Source organism: Pseudopipra pipra, chromosome 3, assembly GCF_036250125.1.
Source record: "Pseudopipra pipra isolate bDixPip1 chromosome 3, bDixPip1.hap1, whole genome shotgun sequence".
Classification (NCBI taxonomy): Eukaryota; Metazoa; Chordata; class Aves; order Passeriformes; family Pipridae; genus Pseudopipra; species Pseudopipra pipra.
In genome coordinates, this window is record NC_087551.1 from 60,271,855 (window position 1) to 60,287,409 (window position 15,555).

The 15,555-nt window shown below is 35.2% G+C and overlaps 1 protein-coding gene across 1 annotated transcript in view; it reads right to left on the reverse strand.

Moving 5' to 3' along the window:
- Positions 1–304: 304 nt before the first annotated feature.
- Positions 305–15,555, reverse strand: part of ENPP3 (ectonucleotide pyrophosphatase/phosphodiesterase 3) — a 37,103-nt gene continuing 21,852 nt past the window's right edge. Inside the window, exons 15-25 of the mRNA XM_064649471.1 lie at positions 13,477–13,604; positions 11,685–11,751; positions 10,185–10,272; positions 9,267–9,436; positions 9,118–9,166; positions 8,211–8,365; positions 6,156–6,291; positions 5,574–5,651; positions 4,116–4,248; positions 2,381–2,537; positions 305–848 (exon numbers count right to left, since the gene is read on the reverse strand). Coding sequence (XP_064505541.1) covers positions 675–848; positions 2,381–2,537; positions 4,116–4,248; positions 5,574–5,651; positions 6,156–6,291; positions 8,211–8,365; positions 9,118–9,166; positions 9,267–9,436; positions 10,185–10,272; positions 11,685–11,751; positions 13,477–13,604 — 1,335 coding nt within the window. The 3' untranslated portion in view covers positions 305–674. The remainder of the gene's footprint in view (positions 849–2,380; positions 2,538–4,115; positions 4,249–5,573; positions 5,652–6,155; positions 6,292–8,210; positions 8,366–9,117; positions 9,167–9,266; positions 9,437–10,184; positions 10,273–11,684; positions 11,752–13,476; positions 13,605–15,555) is intronic.

Here is a 15,555-nt window from a genome sequence, read left to right on the forward strand (position 1 = left end):
TCTTTAAAATGCCCCCACTGTACCTACAAATAAGACAAGTGATCAATTATCTGCTGTTATTCATACCTATATTTACCAGCATTTTCAATGGAGTAAATCAGCTCAACACTATTAATGGGTGACATTTGTATAATAGCAGAGTCTGGGACTTTCCACTGTCTTGTCCTACTTACCTGCCCTCAGTAATAATCTGTGTACAGCACAGTGTGAGTTACAGAGTCTCTGTGTACAGTCTCTGGCATCTCTCTATTATAGAGAGATGTCATCTCTCTATAATATTGGCATCTCTCTATTATAAAATACCTTCCTTTTGCAGGTTTGGGTTTTTTCCCACGACTAATAAAATATCTATATTAACATTTTATATTGTGTATTTTATATAATGTTGTATATTGATTTTTATATAATAAAAATATAATCTGTATTTTGAAAGCCTGGCTCAACAATGATGATTCAATTCACTTTAGGTAATTTTTATTCATATTTTTATTCAATTTCTATTGGCACAAAACCCTTGACCAAAAAACACAAATTTAAAAAAAGAAATTATCTCCTCTAAGTGTGTTTTCCTATAGGAGAGCTGGAGTCATGTTTCCCACATACTTTAGCAAGGAAAAAAGTGAAATCACTTAAATTTTCTTTCTTCTGTGTGCTGACACTTTTTTCACAGGTACTCAGTCATTTTCAGTCTCAAATATTGGCAAAAATGTCTTTAGCTTTAAGATCTCAGAGATGGGTTCATTTCTTTCCTGGTAAAAGTCAAGCCCAGTTAGCAACTCCACATCCCGAACACGTGCAGAATGAGCCTGAACTCTTTCTTCGACCCATTCGGAAAGTGTCTTATTTTCCTGTCAAAACAAACAAGAACAACGTTCAAACACAAAAAAGGCACTCTGTTGTTTGGTGGTGATGCTAGGCAATTACCAGTGTTTGAACTAGTTTGACAGGCTAAAGGCCTCCAGTTGGTAAAACTTCTTTCGGGTTTTCCTAGGCATCTTTACAGCCTTGCTTTTAGGTATCTCATTTAAACAGAATCAAATGGATGTCTCCTCTTCCCACCTCCCCATTTTCAAAACCACAAAGAAGCAAATTGTGCTGAAATGGCAAGTATACCTTTAACTACTAAGTACATATGAGTCATGTTTTAAACACACAAGTAGGGATAGTTTTAGCTACAGTATAAAACAGCTGCAGTGCTCAGGTTAGTCCAACAACAGGCACCTGACAACCTGAACAAAGTCCTTACAACAGCTCAGTCTTGATTGTTGTACAGCAGTAATAGTTGCTAGCTAGACGGGGAAAACAATGAAAATGTAACCACTAATCAATCAAAAATGTTACTGTTCAGCTCTTTTACTACAAAGGGGTTTTTTTTGTAAAGAGATGGTAATTTGCTTTTCCATTAATAATATCAGCTCCTAACACAAATGGCTCACAAAATTTATGTTACTGCAAGATACAATGAATATGAAGTGCAACAATTTTGGGGGGGTTTGCTAAACTTTAGAAATAACAGTTAATTTCCAAAGTATAAAGGCTAGCTAATTAATTCTAATTATTTATTTTGTACAGTTAGTCAACTCTTAACTACCAAAAGGATCACTGGTAAGTTGTGGATTACACACACCACAAATGAGGAGACACAGAAGTTGTTTCCAAGTAGCACAAACTTGCACCTGTGTTGAGTTATGAGTTCAAAGTTATAAATAAACTAAAAACTGGCTTTAAGAGCCAGTTCAAGTCCATGCAGCTCTATTTTTGTGTCTGGAGACTCTGTAATACACACACTGAGTTAAGGAGCCTTCTGCAATCCAGAGTTTGCAGAATAGATACTCAGCTGGCACAACAATACATATTAGACTCAGATAACTTGTTTTGTTTGCTACAAAACATGGGATTTACACTGTTAGTGCTAAACATAGATTTTATTTAATCCAAGTATGAATTTCAATTGCAGAACCATCCATCTAAATGCCTGCTGTCCAATTTCTCATAGAGATGGAACAAATGATTGAAGGAATTCTTCTACCTACATTGAAGTCCTTTAACACCTCTGGAGTAAGTTTATGCTGTAATCTTCCATAAAGATATCTCATTACCCTGTTGCCTGTACTGCTGTTCTTGGCTGTTCTAGGTGACAGTGTTTCCAACTCAAACCTTGTCACACCTTCCTTTCTTCTTCTTTGCTTCCTATCAGCTGATTAGTTTCAGGCTACCTCTACTGGAGCTTCTTGCTCTTCCAGTCACTGTTTTTTGACTCTCAACTCACTCTCAACCCATTTGGAACAAATTAATTAAAAAGATTCTCCTGATGACTGGATTCCAATGCGAATCAGTTCAGAAAGCTCATTGGCACACAGGAGCATAGAACTATACTTACAGCACAGCTTTCAGTGTTGTCAGGTCGGTGAGGAATGATAAAAGATGAAGCATCCAAGGACCCTAAACAGTTCAGTGGAGTATAGGACTTGTTCTTGCAGCTAGTCAGAACCACAAAGTAATGGGTTGGGACAGGGATTTCTGTATTGTTTACATACCTACAAAATAAACATCAATTAAGACATTCATTGCACTATCAAGTATTAAAACCACTGATGCCATTAACAATATATAGACTTTTTCTCAGCATAGATCTTTCAATACTGTATGACTAAATTTCTTTTATAGTTGAAAAAAAAAATACCTGATGGGATAGGCTGTTCATCTATTTCATGAACAGCAAGCAGGCATGGATTATTCCTTCTGCTACAAGCAGTCCCACTGAAACCAACAGGACTGCTTACAGGTCAATACTAATTTTTACAAAACCAGAGATATCTACATCTGGAAGAGGCAGGATAGAACATCATATTTGCCCTTCATTACACTAAGAATTTCAACCCCGTGAACTGGAGAAGAGTGATGAGAAAATTAACTTCAGGTTCCTTGCCAGAAATGCCAAGAAATGCCAGAATTATGAGTTGTGGCTATGTGCTATAGAAACCAGATTAGGATAACCAATTGAAAATGTCTTTGCCACCCTTTTCTGACTATTCTGTGGACATGGTCACTTTTGTGTATAAACTGATGAGGAGCTGAACGCTTCCCAAGCTTTCTGTATATCTTCAGTATTCAACAAAACACCATCCCTGAAATCATGCTGCTTTGTATGACTGACTAACCATCCTGAATAAAACATGCTTATTCCAAACTGTAGGCAACATTGTGTGGTCAGCTGGGCATTACAGCATTCTGCTTGGAAAGAAGTTGTAGTTTCTCCTCCCTTCCACGCTCCTACTGCATGGCAGAGCTGATTTTCCTGTTCTCAAACCATTTTTAACAGATGTGGTATGAAGTCTAGCCTTGAATAAAACATCTCCAGTGACATATTCAGCTGTGCAGATTTGTCAGCACCTTTCTACTCCATAAACGCTCTTACTGTCACAAGGCATTTTCCTTAATCTAAGTTGTAGTTCTAATTCTGTTTTTTCTTCCCTTTGTCCTTAATCACTAACATAAATAGTCTTTATGTTTTATGTGTACCTCGAACATGTCAGATGTTGAAGTGAGCTGTGTAAGTCATAGCTATGCAAAAGTACCTCTCAGGAATGCTACATTTTGCATTCCCAGTTACACAATTCAGTGAAGGCAAACACAGAAATCTGATCTTTGATAAAACACACCAGTTAGATACAAAGGAAAAAACAACCAATACGTGAGCAAGCACAACATGAAAGTGAGAAAATTATGGTTAAGCATCTCTTCTGCATAATTAGATGCCATATATTCTCCTTATATTTCTGTCGCAGAGGCCCAAAATCTAAGGCATAAAACTTGGGAAACTAATTACTGGTCTGTATCTGTGCCTGTGTAGAGAGATACATATGTATCTGCAAAGCTTTTTTACTCTTTACTGGAGCTTCAACTTCTACAGTAGTGTATCTGTTTGCAAGAGTATTTGCTGTTTTATGAGTAATAGTGGATGTAGGATTATAAAGAGAATATTCCATATATATTATATATAAATAATATCTCCATGATATTTGTTTATTGTTCCTTTTAAATAATAACTTGCTTATGTGGAAATACAGTGGAAATAATATAGAATTTGACTTCTGGCTTTTTTGTGTACTTACTGCTTAATTTCATCAAGACTATCAAAATGGCCATCATTATTGTTATCAAACACTGGTCCACTGATAACATTTACACCATTCCTTTCTCTAGCATACTGCTGAAGAAGCACATTATGGAAATAGTCCCATATGTCTGTCATTAAAAGAAAATGAAAGCATAATTAATATAAATTTGAAGTCATTTCACCACTAAAAAAACCCAATATTTCTCTTTTTGCCATAGATTAATGATAAAAAATTCAGAAGTCAACTGCCTGTAAAATCAACTCTTTGTTACACAAAACTTGGATTTCATCAGAAGGGACATATTCTCACTCACCTTTGAAAGAGGCACAGTAAATGCTATTATAGTTCTGCAAGGTGAATTGCACAACTGGAGATATAATGCATTCAATCTGAAATTGAGCTACAATTCTAGAGCTGAGAGGTCATTCATTTCTGCTCTATTTGTTAGCATATTACAATTGGTAGGAACTGAGATAATGGTTTTGTGAGGAAATATTCACCACCTGAGAGTCAGTTTAACTCTACAGAACTCACATCTAATATCACTAGACAAATTTGGCCTATTTCACAGATGTCATTAGAGAAAACACAGTTTGTAAGATATAAACTAGTGAGGCTAATCAAATATTTATAACTAGCATGGCAAAAAAGAACAAATGTGTTTTGAGGGTTGAGAGCATATCCTACTGATTTTCCTCTTCTTCATGGTCTAGTGAATTTCTCGTAGTTTTACTTGGAAAAATTTTTCGTAATCTAAATGAGGTCTGAATGCATTAGAAAGCTAGTTACATCACTGCTTTTTCTCCAGCTTTTGCCTTACACAATTCCTCTTTTTATCTCTTTTCTAAGAAAATGAGCCTAGGCCTAAGAGTAAAACAGGATGACATGTAGTTGTAGAAAATTTCTTATCAGTGATTACAAACAAATGTGAGTCAGGCTTCATTAGAAAAGTTAATGTAGCTTATTACATTTGTATAATTGAAAGATCTATTATAGAAAAATACTCCAAGATTAATATTATCTGGTTTGAGTTTCTGCTTGATGAAACAGGCACTTTATCAGGACACTGTTTACAAATTGTGTTCTGTCTTCTCTTGAGATTCTGCAAAAGGAAAAAGTGCCATTTTCATTCACCTTGGGCATTTTCCCAAGAGGATATTTTTTTGAGAGTTTCCATTTCATGTTGGTAGATGAAGAGAAAATTCAAAACTGAACAGGTACACCTAAGCAGAGATCAGACAGGACTATACACAGAAAAAAAAATAACTCATGTAAGCGTGTTTCAAAATTGCAAATGTTCTTTTCAAAAGTTTTCAAAAGTTTTAAATGTATTTTCACAACATCTGGATATACAGCAGGCCATGCATATATGTTTTTAAGTCCTTGTGATAGCTTTATCAAATCCAGAGTTACAGAAAATTAATCATAATTAATAAAAATCTTGCAACCTACCTCTGAAAGCTCTATACATGGGAACAATATTGCTGGTAAGTAAGGCATCATACTGTTCAACAGCAGATGAATTGAAGTCTATATAAAAAGACCAAAGTATAAATGAATGGAATACTATACAAAGACAATATATCACTAAGAATTGCAGGTATATGTAATTCAATTACATTTTATATTTGAGCATGAGCGTATGATCCTACTGCAAACATATCACCTTATTTGTTTGTACAATCTGTTCAATAAATAATAATTATCAACTTTGACAACAGGAAGTTAATATTTATGCAGAGGAAAAGGCATAGTCCTTCCTTCTAACCCTTTACATCTTTCCAACCAGTTTTCATCACGTTCAAGTTGTTCCACTTTTTAAAGAAAAACTTAAATGTTCTAAACTGAAAATATTTGGATACAAGTAGCAGTTGTCCTGCTTTTAGTCAGTCTGCAAACACTGGAAACCTTTTTCTGCCCAACATGCTGATCCAAAAGAAGGTTTTTTTGTGTTTGGGTATATGTTTAAACATAAACCCACATCCAGCTGATTAAGACTTTCTAAGGTCTAGCTATAAAAAGAACCATGCTCACTGGGAGGATAGAGGAAACTGCGGGTGAAGGTCAGCCCTTCTGGGTAGTTGGAACAATTTTGGCTCTGAGCAGCCGGGATTCTAACATCAGCCCGCAGACAGTCTGAAACAGTGGGAGGAAGAGAAGATGTGTTTTCCTGTGAAAAGGAAAAAAATAAAAAGGTATTACACCCACGGCTGTGGCTAAGCCAATGCTTTGTATGGTTTTAATTTTCTAGAATGGACTTCATTGAATCTTCTCCTATTTTCATAGTGAATCAGGTCATTGCAAGTAAGGGATACTAATGTTTTCTGGATAGTGTTTTTCCTCTACTTCTGTTTTTAGCTAATTCAGGGAAATCCTTATGCAGCATGTAAAATTGTAGTAGCAAAATAAGGTTATACCTTAGGCAAAAACAGATGACATTTGACTCATTTGTCACTTTTACATATTTCTGGAAACACAAACTTGATGTCATATCCTCCTGGAAAGCAGCTAGTATACAAAAATGACACTATCATCTCATCTTAGCATCTGAGGATGCTGTCTCCATAAGAATCTGTGCTGCTGAAGAGTTATATCTAAAGAAATTCATAGTAAATTTGGTACATTTTACTGGCTAGTTTCACTGAGTTCACTGAGACATGTTAACATGCGCACTAGATAAGATCTGGCCAAAAGTGATTCTGATGTGTTTAGTTGTTTCTATAACCTTAACTTTTGTTCCTATAACCTTTTCTACAACCTTTTTTTCAGAATTTTGCAATAGCATTAACTAAATAATCTGAATATGCTTTTCCGTGCTTTTCTTTTTCATCCTGTACATATAGATTTCATATAATTTATTTTAATTTTTGTAAGAATTGAACGTATTTATTTGTTTTATACCTTTATAAACAGAATAAACATCTAAATTGATTTTCAGTAGATTGTTTATTTTGATTGGTTAAAACCAAGTAGAAATAAAGAACTAGAATGTTCTTCTTGTGCCTCTTTGTACTCTTGGATTTAAATTTTTTACTTTCTTTAGTCAAAATTCTTTCAGATGCCCATATTATGATCAGGTTGTATATTAATGGAAAACATATATATAACATGAAATGAAATATATAATACAAAAGTCTTTTTTTGCCACCTGAGCACATCACACGTCATTGTTAAGCAAATGTATATCCAAGTACAAATCTGATATCCAATTCATTTGAGCAATTTGTCCTTTATAGTGTCCAAATCAGTAAGGCAAGCTTAATGGATCAGGGTCATGGAAGAAACTAGTATTTTAAACTTAATGATTAAGCTGTGATATTAAACAACAGCTTTAACTTTTTTATGGTCTGTTATTTCCCCATATTTGTGCTGATAAAATAAGAAATCTCATAGACACCAGTAACAGACCTTTTCAGACGGGAAAATCAATGTAGAAGTTATTTCCTCAAGACAACTTAGAAAAAGGGTCAAATTATGGGGGAAAATAAGCCCATGAATGTCCACTAGTTTACTGACCCTGAAAACTCAAACCATTTATTCTGGAGCAACATATCCTTGAACCCTGAGAGGTTCATTCAACTATAATTACATTTTTCAGAAATGATATCATGTAACAGAGAGCAAATAAGCACAACATACAGAAATATGCATTAGTACAAACTGTCTTGAAGAGTTTGGAAAAAGAAATAGGAAATCTTTTCCGATTTTTTTTCCAAATAGGGAAAAGATCACGATACTCTTAGGAAAGCTTAAAAGCTTCTGATTTTGGAAATCACAGCCTGCTTTTCCTCAGGAACTGATGGACAAGTTGGAGCACTGTGCTGACAGCATATCCCTTTTACAGAACAGGCTGAAGGGAACCAGCTTATCAGCAGCTCTATTCTTCTATACCTAAAAAATGGCCATTCCCACTTTTTTAAAACTATATTTTAAGGTAGCTGAAATTTAAATGATATCAAAGACACTTTTCATTTTCAGACGTAAGGGCCTTAGGCCATCAGTACTTAACCAGGATTCCTGATGAACGGACCCCATTCTCAAACCATTATATCATATATTTAAGAATAGTACAGATATATGATAACCTACAGGCTTATTCACAGTGTATGCAGTCCACAGTGGCATCCAGATATCATAGCTGTATCCACTCACATACTGATGATGGGAAAGAAGGCAGTATACATTTTTCTTCTGAAGAACTTTGGGTCTCCCATATGGCAAATGTTGTGAGCTTGCCTTCTTTACTAAAATTTAAACAATAATTATTGATTTATTCTTCTCTAACATACTGGATGGCACAAAGGTTTAAGAGAGAAGAGAAAAGAATTTAAATTAAAATTTTAATAAATAGAAATAAAAAACACCAGTAAACATAGATACGTGTTTCTTTAAGCTTTTAGTTTATGAGTGGAATAAAAAATGTAGAAAATAGTTTTCTTATTATGTTTAATGTACAAAAGCCAATGTATCAGATTTTTAAATTCTTCTTTCTTTGAAATCTCATACCAATATATATATTTTGAACTTATCTTGGAGTGCAGTGAAAATGACATCTTATTTGGCTAGGAAGCATTACAATGTTTCCTAAAATTTCCAGAAACCACAAAAAAGCACACAGAAATATCTATGGGAATTTTTGATTAGAGAAAGACAAAGTTATGGATACAAGGTAGGAAACAAGAGTTACAACGTATAGGCTGGAGGTACTCAGATTTTCTCCAAAGACCACTGGAACCTGTATAATTTTTTCCAAGATTTTAATGGAATTCAGATCCTATTCTTATATATATATATATGTTGCTATAACAGTATCCATTGGCATTCTTTAAAGAAACACAAAGGAAAAAGGAAAAAAGGTATGCTTCTGACTTGGTTTTCCTACTTCACTTCCAACTGTAATTAACATTGCAAAAATCCCCACTGATACCAACTACACAAAATATAAACCAAGTATAGATTTAAAAGTACTGATATACTTTTCAATTTTGTTACTTACTTTCTTCTGTAGTGAGATTTAACCTCTCATTTAGTGTTTCTTCTGCCATCTGTAAAGTATAAGAGAATCATTCAGAATTAATCCACAGTTTAGAAAAAAACAAAGAAAGCAGAACACACTTGAAAATGATACCAGAAGTCCCTATTTACATGCATGCATGTGCATCCCAGTGCATCTTCAGGAATCAAACTGGAAACTTGACACGAAGAAGGAGGCGACTCTTCTTTTGGATGTGAAGGACTGTAAAAAGGTTTTCTTAAGAGGTGATTCAAGCTGCCATGTGTTCCATTGTTTGGTGCTGGTGTTATACGCAGCAAATCTGTTGGAACATTTGAAATTTGTAAACATATTTGAAGAATAAAATGGCATTTTCAAAAGTCACTCACTTTGCAATTCTACACACCTCCTATGCATTCTAAATGTAGAAGACATAGCTTTTTCCATTATCTAAACTATGATGGTAACTACACCCATCAACCTGCAATTTTCTAGGTAGGGGGGTTCTTTGCTATCTTCCACTGCATCAAAATTTAGTAATTATAGACTTGAGTACCGTTGGTATAGTTTTATACATTTCCATAACATTCACAAGATTAGATGATTTAATGTGGAGTACAAATGTGATTCCAACTGCGTTATACTGTGAAGCATCCTAGCCTATTGCATTTATCTGTGATGCTTTAATCCATATTTCCTGAGGCACATACTTCATTATTGCTCATTGCCAGGACTGCAACGATCCCTCATACGTTACAAGCTACAAGATTCTTATCCCACAATTCCACAGGCATCATTTTAACAGCAAGCCCACATGATAGGTATTGTTCTCTCTGATTCTTTAATGGAATTCTTCTGCAAACAGAAAAAACCTTCAAAGCAGAACAACTTTTGGCAGTTAACATTTCAGCACTGTACAGAAGGCATAAGAGCATTTCTTTAGTGTTTTGTGGGAAAAATCTAATTTCTGAATGAATTCACTGAATTTTTAGTTACTCTTCTTTTAGCACTTATAACACTGGTATTTGAAAACAGTTTATTATCTCAAGTACTGGATTGTTTCTACTCACCACACATAAGATTGTAAACTTCAATGTTTTCAAAAGCATCAACTTCTGTTTTCTCTTTAAAGCTTGGGCCATGTGCTAAGAATATAGCCTAGATTATTATTTAAAAAAAAAAAAGGTCATCTAAAGGAATCAAAATTCAAAAATAATTCAGTTGCATTTTATGGAAACTGGGACAATGAAACAAAATAGTCTTTCTGCAGTCATAAAAGTTAAAAATACAGGATTGTTCTGGTAAAGAAGGCAAATTTTGGCCATTGCATATAATTTGAAGAAAACTGCAAAACATAAATTCATTTAGCAAGATACTTTGAACTATATAATGACTCTTGTTTGGGTTTAGGGGGCTTTTTTTTAAAACCCGTTGCATTCTTAAGTCTTTGGGTCACTCAAGAGTCTATAGCCATGGCTAAAGCAGTCAGCAGGGAACTGTGGAGACCCATTCCAAGCTCAGAAAAAACTCACATCTGTATCACCAATGGTACAACGTAGTGCTGGATGACCCTTGCTGGAGTTTGCAAGCATTGTAGCAAAACACTGACACTACATACAATCTCACAGTAATTTCTACTACTTTATAACCCTCCTAAGCTCTCTCCCATAAGACACAGGAAACATGACTAAAACGGGCAATGACCTGTTCTAAAGCAATATTATGTTTCCGTAATAGAAAAGGAATTTTTAACTTATTTTAGAAAGATGACATTTGCTCCTTTATAAAGAAAAAAATTGCATTGGTCATTGTGCCACCAGCATAAGGTTTTCTATGATTAATGTTTCCAGGGTAACCAGAATTTACTTTTTCTTTCCATACAAACATTCAGCATCATTCTGATCAGTATACTGACATTTTGTTTTAAAAAAGTTGTGAAGATCTGGAAGAATTTGATTCTTGGACACTGAATATGGGACATGTAATGGCATGCTTGATAATATTTAAAGGTTCACATCACAGAAAGTACATGAAAAATCAAAAGCTCAAAACCTCAAAATATTTTCATTGTAAACAGAAATGAAAATTAGATGAAACTACACCAACTTTTTTGTTCTGATGATATGATTAACTCTTGTAAGATAAGCACAGACAATGAGATTTGGCTTATTTAAGTATACAGGCTTTCAGATGCTTAGGTGAACATCCAAAGCCTATGGAGATTTTTCAGTCATTGTCTTGGTAGAAGAATGAAATAACAAAAGAATTCAGTGTCCCATAGCTAAACGTGGTGTACTTGATTTGCTGTAGTCTACCTGGCTCCCAGCAGCTAAGGTAAGCCCAGAGAGGTTTTACTACAGGACCCCAATGAAGCAGCCCTTGTACATACGGATGGAAGGCAACACAAATATGTGGACGTAGAATGTGTGTTAACAGTTTACATATCTTGTTGACATAGAAGAAAAAGCACACTGCAAAAACTATCATGTATTCTGTATTCTGGTGGTTTACCCAGCAAACCATGATTTTGTATTTAATAAAGTGCAAGACTTGAATAGAAATCATCTTACCTCCATACTTTTAAATTCATTGTTATAGCCATGGTTACCCCCATCACAAAAAGTGTAACTTTCATCCCTAAGGAGAAACCACCACAGAGTGTAAATAAAAATGGCACAAATAGAACCAGTTAATAACAGTCATTGTGATGCATTGGACTCTGGATCATGTCTTAAGAACTGACTCTGACATAATATTGCAGTACTTACTGCTCATTATAGTGTTCATTTTTATGAAGATGTCTTTCTCCTGTAACAGAAATTGCTATGGACAGAAATAAATTATCCTAGGTGGCTATAAGTGTACAGTGAAACAATGTTTTCAAAATAAATTGAAAAAATGGCTACTTTTGAAACAAGGACTTCACCTAGCTACAAGTTTCAGAACAAGTGTGATCTGCTTAGGAAGAATTCCTCAGTTATATTCTGTGGTGTTTGCATTTTAACAGAAAATTCATAAGGGGAGAACTCTGATACCAGCCTCTGCAGAATAATATAGATAAGAATGCAAGGAATTTTGCCTTACAAGACGAGACATTTTCATCATGGATTCTGAAGGGTGAAGGTGAGATGTGGAAGTATAGGGTTGGATTATAGGATTAATAACATGTCAGAATAGTCTGACATAGTGACTAACACTTATTTTAATTTACCCATTGCTGAGACACATGGAAAGATAAAGAGATGGTCACCCCATATTAATTCAATGCACAAAACACAAGCATCCTGTTTTCAGAGGATTGAACATTTGAGCACTGTTCAAAAAAGAGTGATTATAAGATTTTTCAGTGGACATTTCTTTTTATATGTCCAGGATGATTATTTGGTTGCATCAAAACAATCAAGTCATATATTCATTTAGATCAGGAATTTTCTACTCTTCTAGTAGTCTTGAAATTCCAAATTGGATCATGCTGCTTCTACTGCAATACTGTAACTCAGTAGATACAGTATTGCTGCAAACACCACAGATTTTGAATTGATTTTTCAAAGCCTTGGGTCTAAGGCTTGTCTGAACTGCTCTTGACTTGCTCAGAGCTATTTTTTTAATGTTTCACTCTTACAGCAATTTTTGGTAATGACCAGGTGGTTATGTCTAACTCATTACCTTATCAACCTATCTTCGCACGATAAACAAGTACGTCTGACACTTGTGGAATGCACCATATCTAGTGAACTGAGAAGTAATGTTTACTTGCAGATCAGTGAAGAATGAGCAAACTATAGTGTTAGCACACATATGGGAAGAACCTATTTGGATCACAGAGTGAGAAAGAAACTTGGACACATTCCTTCTGGTGAAGGACTCCAGAGGGACTGTCATTGGCCGTATCCACACATGCACCAGACTGAAGCCATCAACCTTAGAACCCAGAAGGGCAGTGGAGGGGTGACTGCAATGTCAAGAAAAGGGCTAGACACTAGAATGCTTTATATAACAATTTTAATTGCATTATTTCCAACCCAGCATATTCTGTGATTCTGTGAATTTTGAGAATTTTTCTGTGAGGTAGTATTCATTTCTTTACTTTCTTTTTACTTACTTTTTTTTTTTTTTTTGTAAAAATTTAATCTGAAATAATGATGATTCTTGTATTAGACTATTAAAGTTTGAATTACACTAATAACACATTCTTGGCTTTATGTATGAGGTATGTATCCTTTTTACACATAGTACAGATTTTAAATTTAACAAACATGGAAATGTAACAAGCCTAAAGGAAATGAGGTGTCTGTGAAGGAAATAAAAAGGATGAGAATGGAATGAAAAAAAATAGGGTAACAGTCACACAAATTATGTTACCTCACAGCCAGCCACTGTCGATCCACCAAAAGATGAACTTTATCAATACGAATGTTGTTAGCATAGTGGAATCGTTTTGGCAAGTCAGGCGTCAGATAGGGCTTGAAGTGCTGAGGGGAGCTTTTGCACTGTGCAAGAGCAAAGAGTCCAGTCATGAGCTTCACTGTTTCAAAAAACCACCCATCATTCAAAATTACCACAAACATCTTACTGACATGAATGTAATCACAGAGGCCATTATTCACAGATAGCTTCTCAGATAACCTGCAGATGTCATTTTTGGCCCAGAAAGCAGTGGAAGGAAAAGTGGCCCTTTTTTTGAACTGTTCAAAAATATGGTATATATAATATGTATACCAAGTCCACAAATACTGAGGTAAAGGTACACCCAAGGCTGAAAGACATTCAATAGCAGTGTTTAGTCTATCTGTTCCTACTAATATCACTGGCATCTAGTTGGTAAAGTTACACTTTACAAGACAAAGTTCCCTGGCAGTTTATTTCTGCCATATTCTGTTACTTTACCATTCAATAAATAACAAAGCAAGCCAAGTATACATAACATAGACTGTGGTCTAGGGTTTCAGCTGCAAGCCTGAACATGTACTTTAGTGCTATGTAAATGTCCATTGCTCAGCTGTTAGCTAAAGGTCTTAGCTTTTACATCCATATTTAATGTGTTAATATCATTCAAAACTGCTGTGTTAGTAGGCATGTCATGAATGAGCTTGGAATTGAGAGCCTAATGATAACCATATGACATACTGCTAAGACTTAACTATACATGGCCATTAGAAGCCATTCCACCTGGCTGCAAGCATCATGGCAAAGTTTCAGAAGTGTTGCTCCTGATAAGGAATCCAGCTCTGGGACTACACAGAACACCTAAAATGCTGAGGGAAGTGCTGTTAGCAAGGTAGCTAAGCCACAGAAGTGGCTTTCACCACAAAGGCTGTACAAACTATAGCATACTTAGAGTCTGATCTGACATCTTCACCTCTAAGTACTTGAGTTGTATGGTCTGCACAGAATGAGATTAACATGTGAAGTATGTGTGCCTCAGTAGTCATCGAAGAAGCATAGAGGAATCCATGCACATGAAAATAGCAATGTGTTTGCTAGCCCAGGAGAAGAGGTTTAATTAAAGGGAAAAATAGAGGAAATCAAAATACGACTTTAAATCTGTTGATCAGCAATTAATATACAACACACAATTCCCTTCTCTGTCCAAATCCCTCATTCTGAGAACTTGAGAGGGACAAAATACACTAACCATTTGTGAATAGAAAAGAGGACGTATCCTGATACCGGGCTATTCCCATAAGGCAAGAGATATCACATCTCTGCAACTATTAGCAGTAACAGCTTCAGCTGAGGTTGAGAACATGAGTGATATTGCCCTCACACTAATGCTCTTTGATACAACAGACTCCATGTCATATAGTGAGGTAGGGGATGTAGCACTGAAAAGCTCTTCTGCTATTTCCAACCATTGGTATCCTACTCCTGCATCTGCTTTGGATGCTGGTGAATAAAGGACATGCTCCTAGGCATGCAGAATCAAAAAAAAATTAAACAGGAAGGTTCACCGCCCTTTGAACTTCAAAGGCAGGCAAAAGCTAAGTGTAATATTGCATAACTGAGCTGTTAAACAGGTTAAAGGAAGACATCTAGTGGTGCTTTATCAGAGACATGCCCAATGGGGAGTCCAGAATTTTTCCAAACTGAAAGCATTTGTTCTAAAAGTACTAGAACTTCTGTCTACTGCTTGTCCTAGGACAAGTCACACAAAAGAATGAAGAAAAGAAGGGGAATTTGTGCCAGCACATAGAGAGTAAGTAGTTTAAATTATTAACTCACTGTAAATTGTAAATGCAAAGAAATGCAAAAAGACAACTGTCCTACAAGTTTTTTAGTCTGTCTACCACATTCATCCCAGATGTATTAATGTATATCTTGAACACTAAAAAAAAAAAAGGCAGTGAATTATCTATCTAAAACAGTGTAAGAAAAATAAACATGCACTGTCACATCATCTTTCAATAAAAGAAATAGACTTGGACTTCCTTTGTTTGGCAC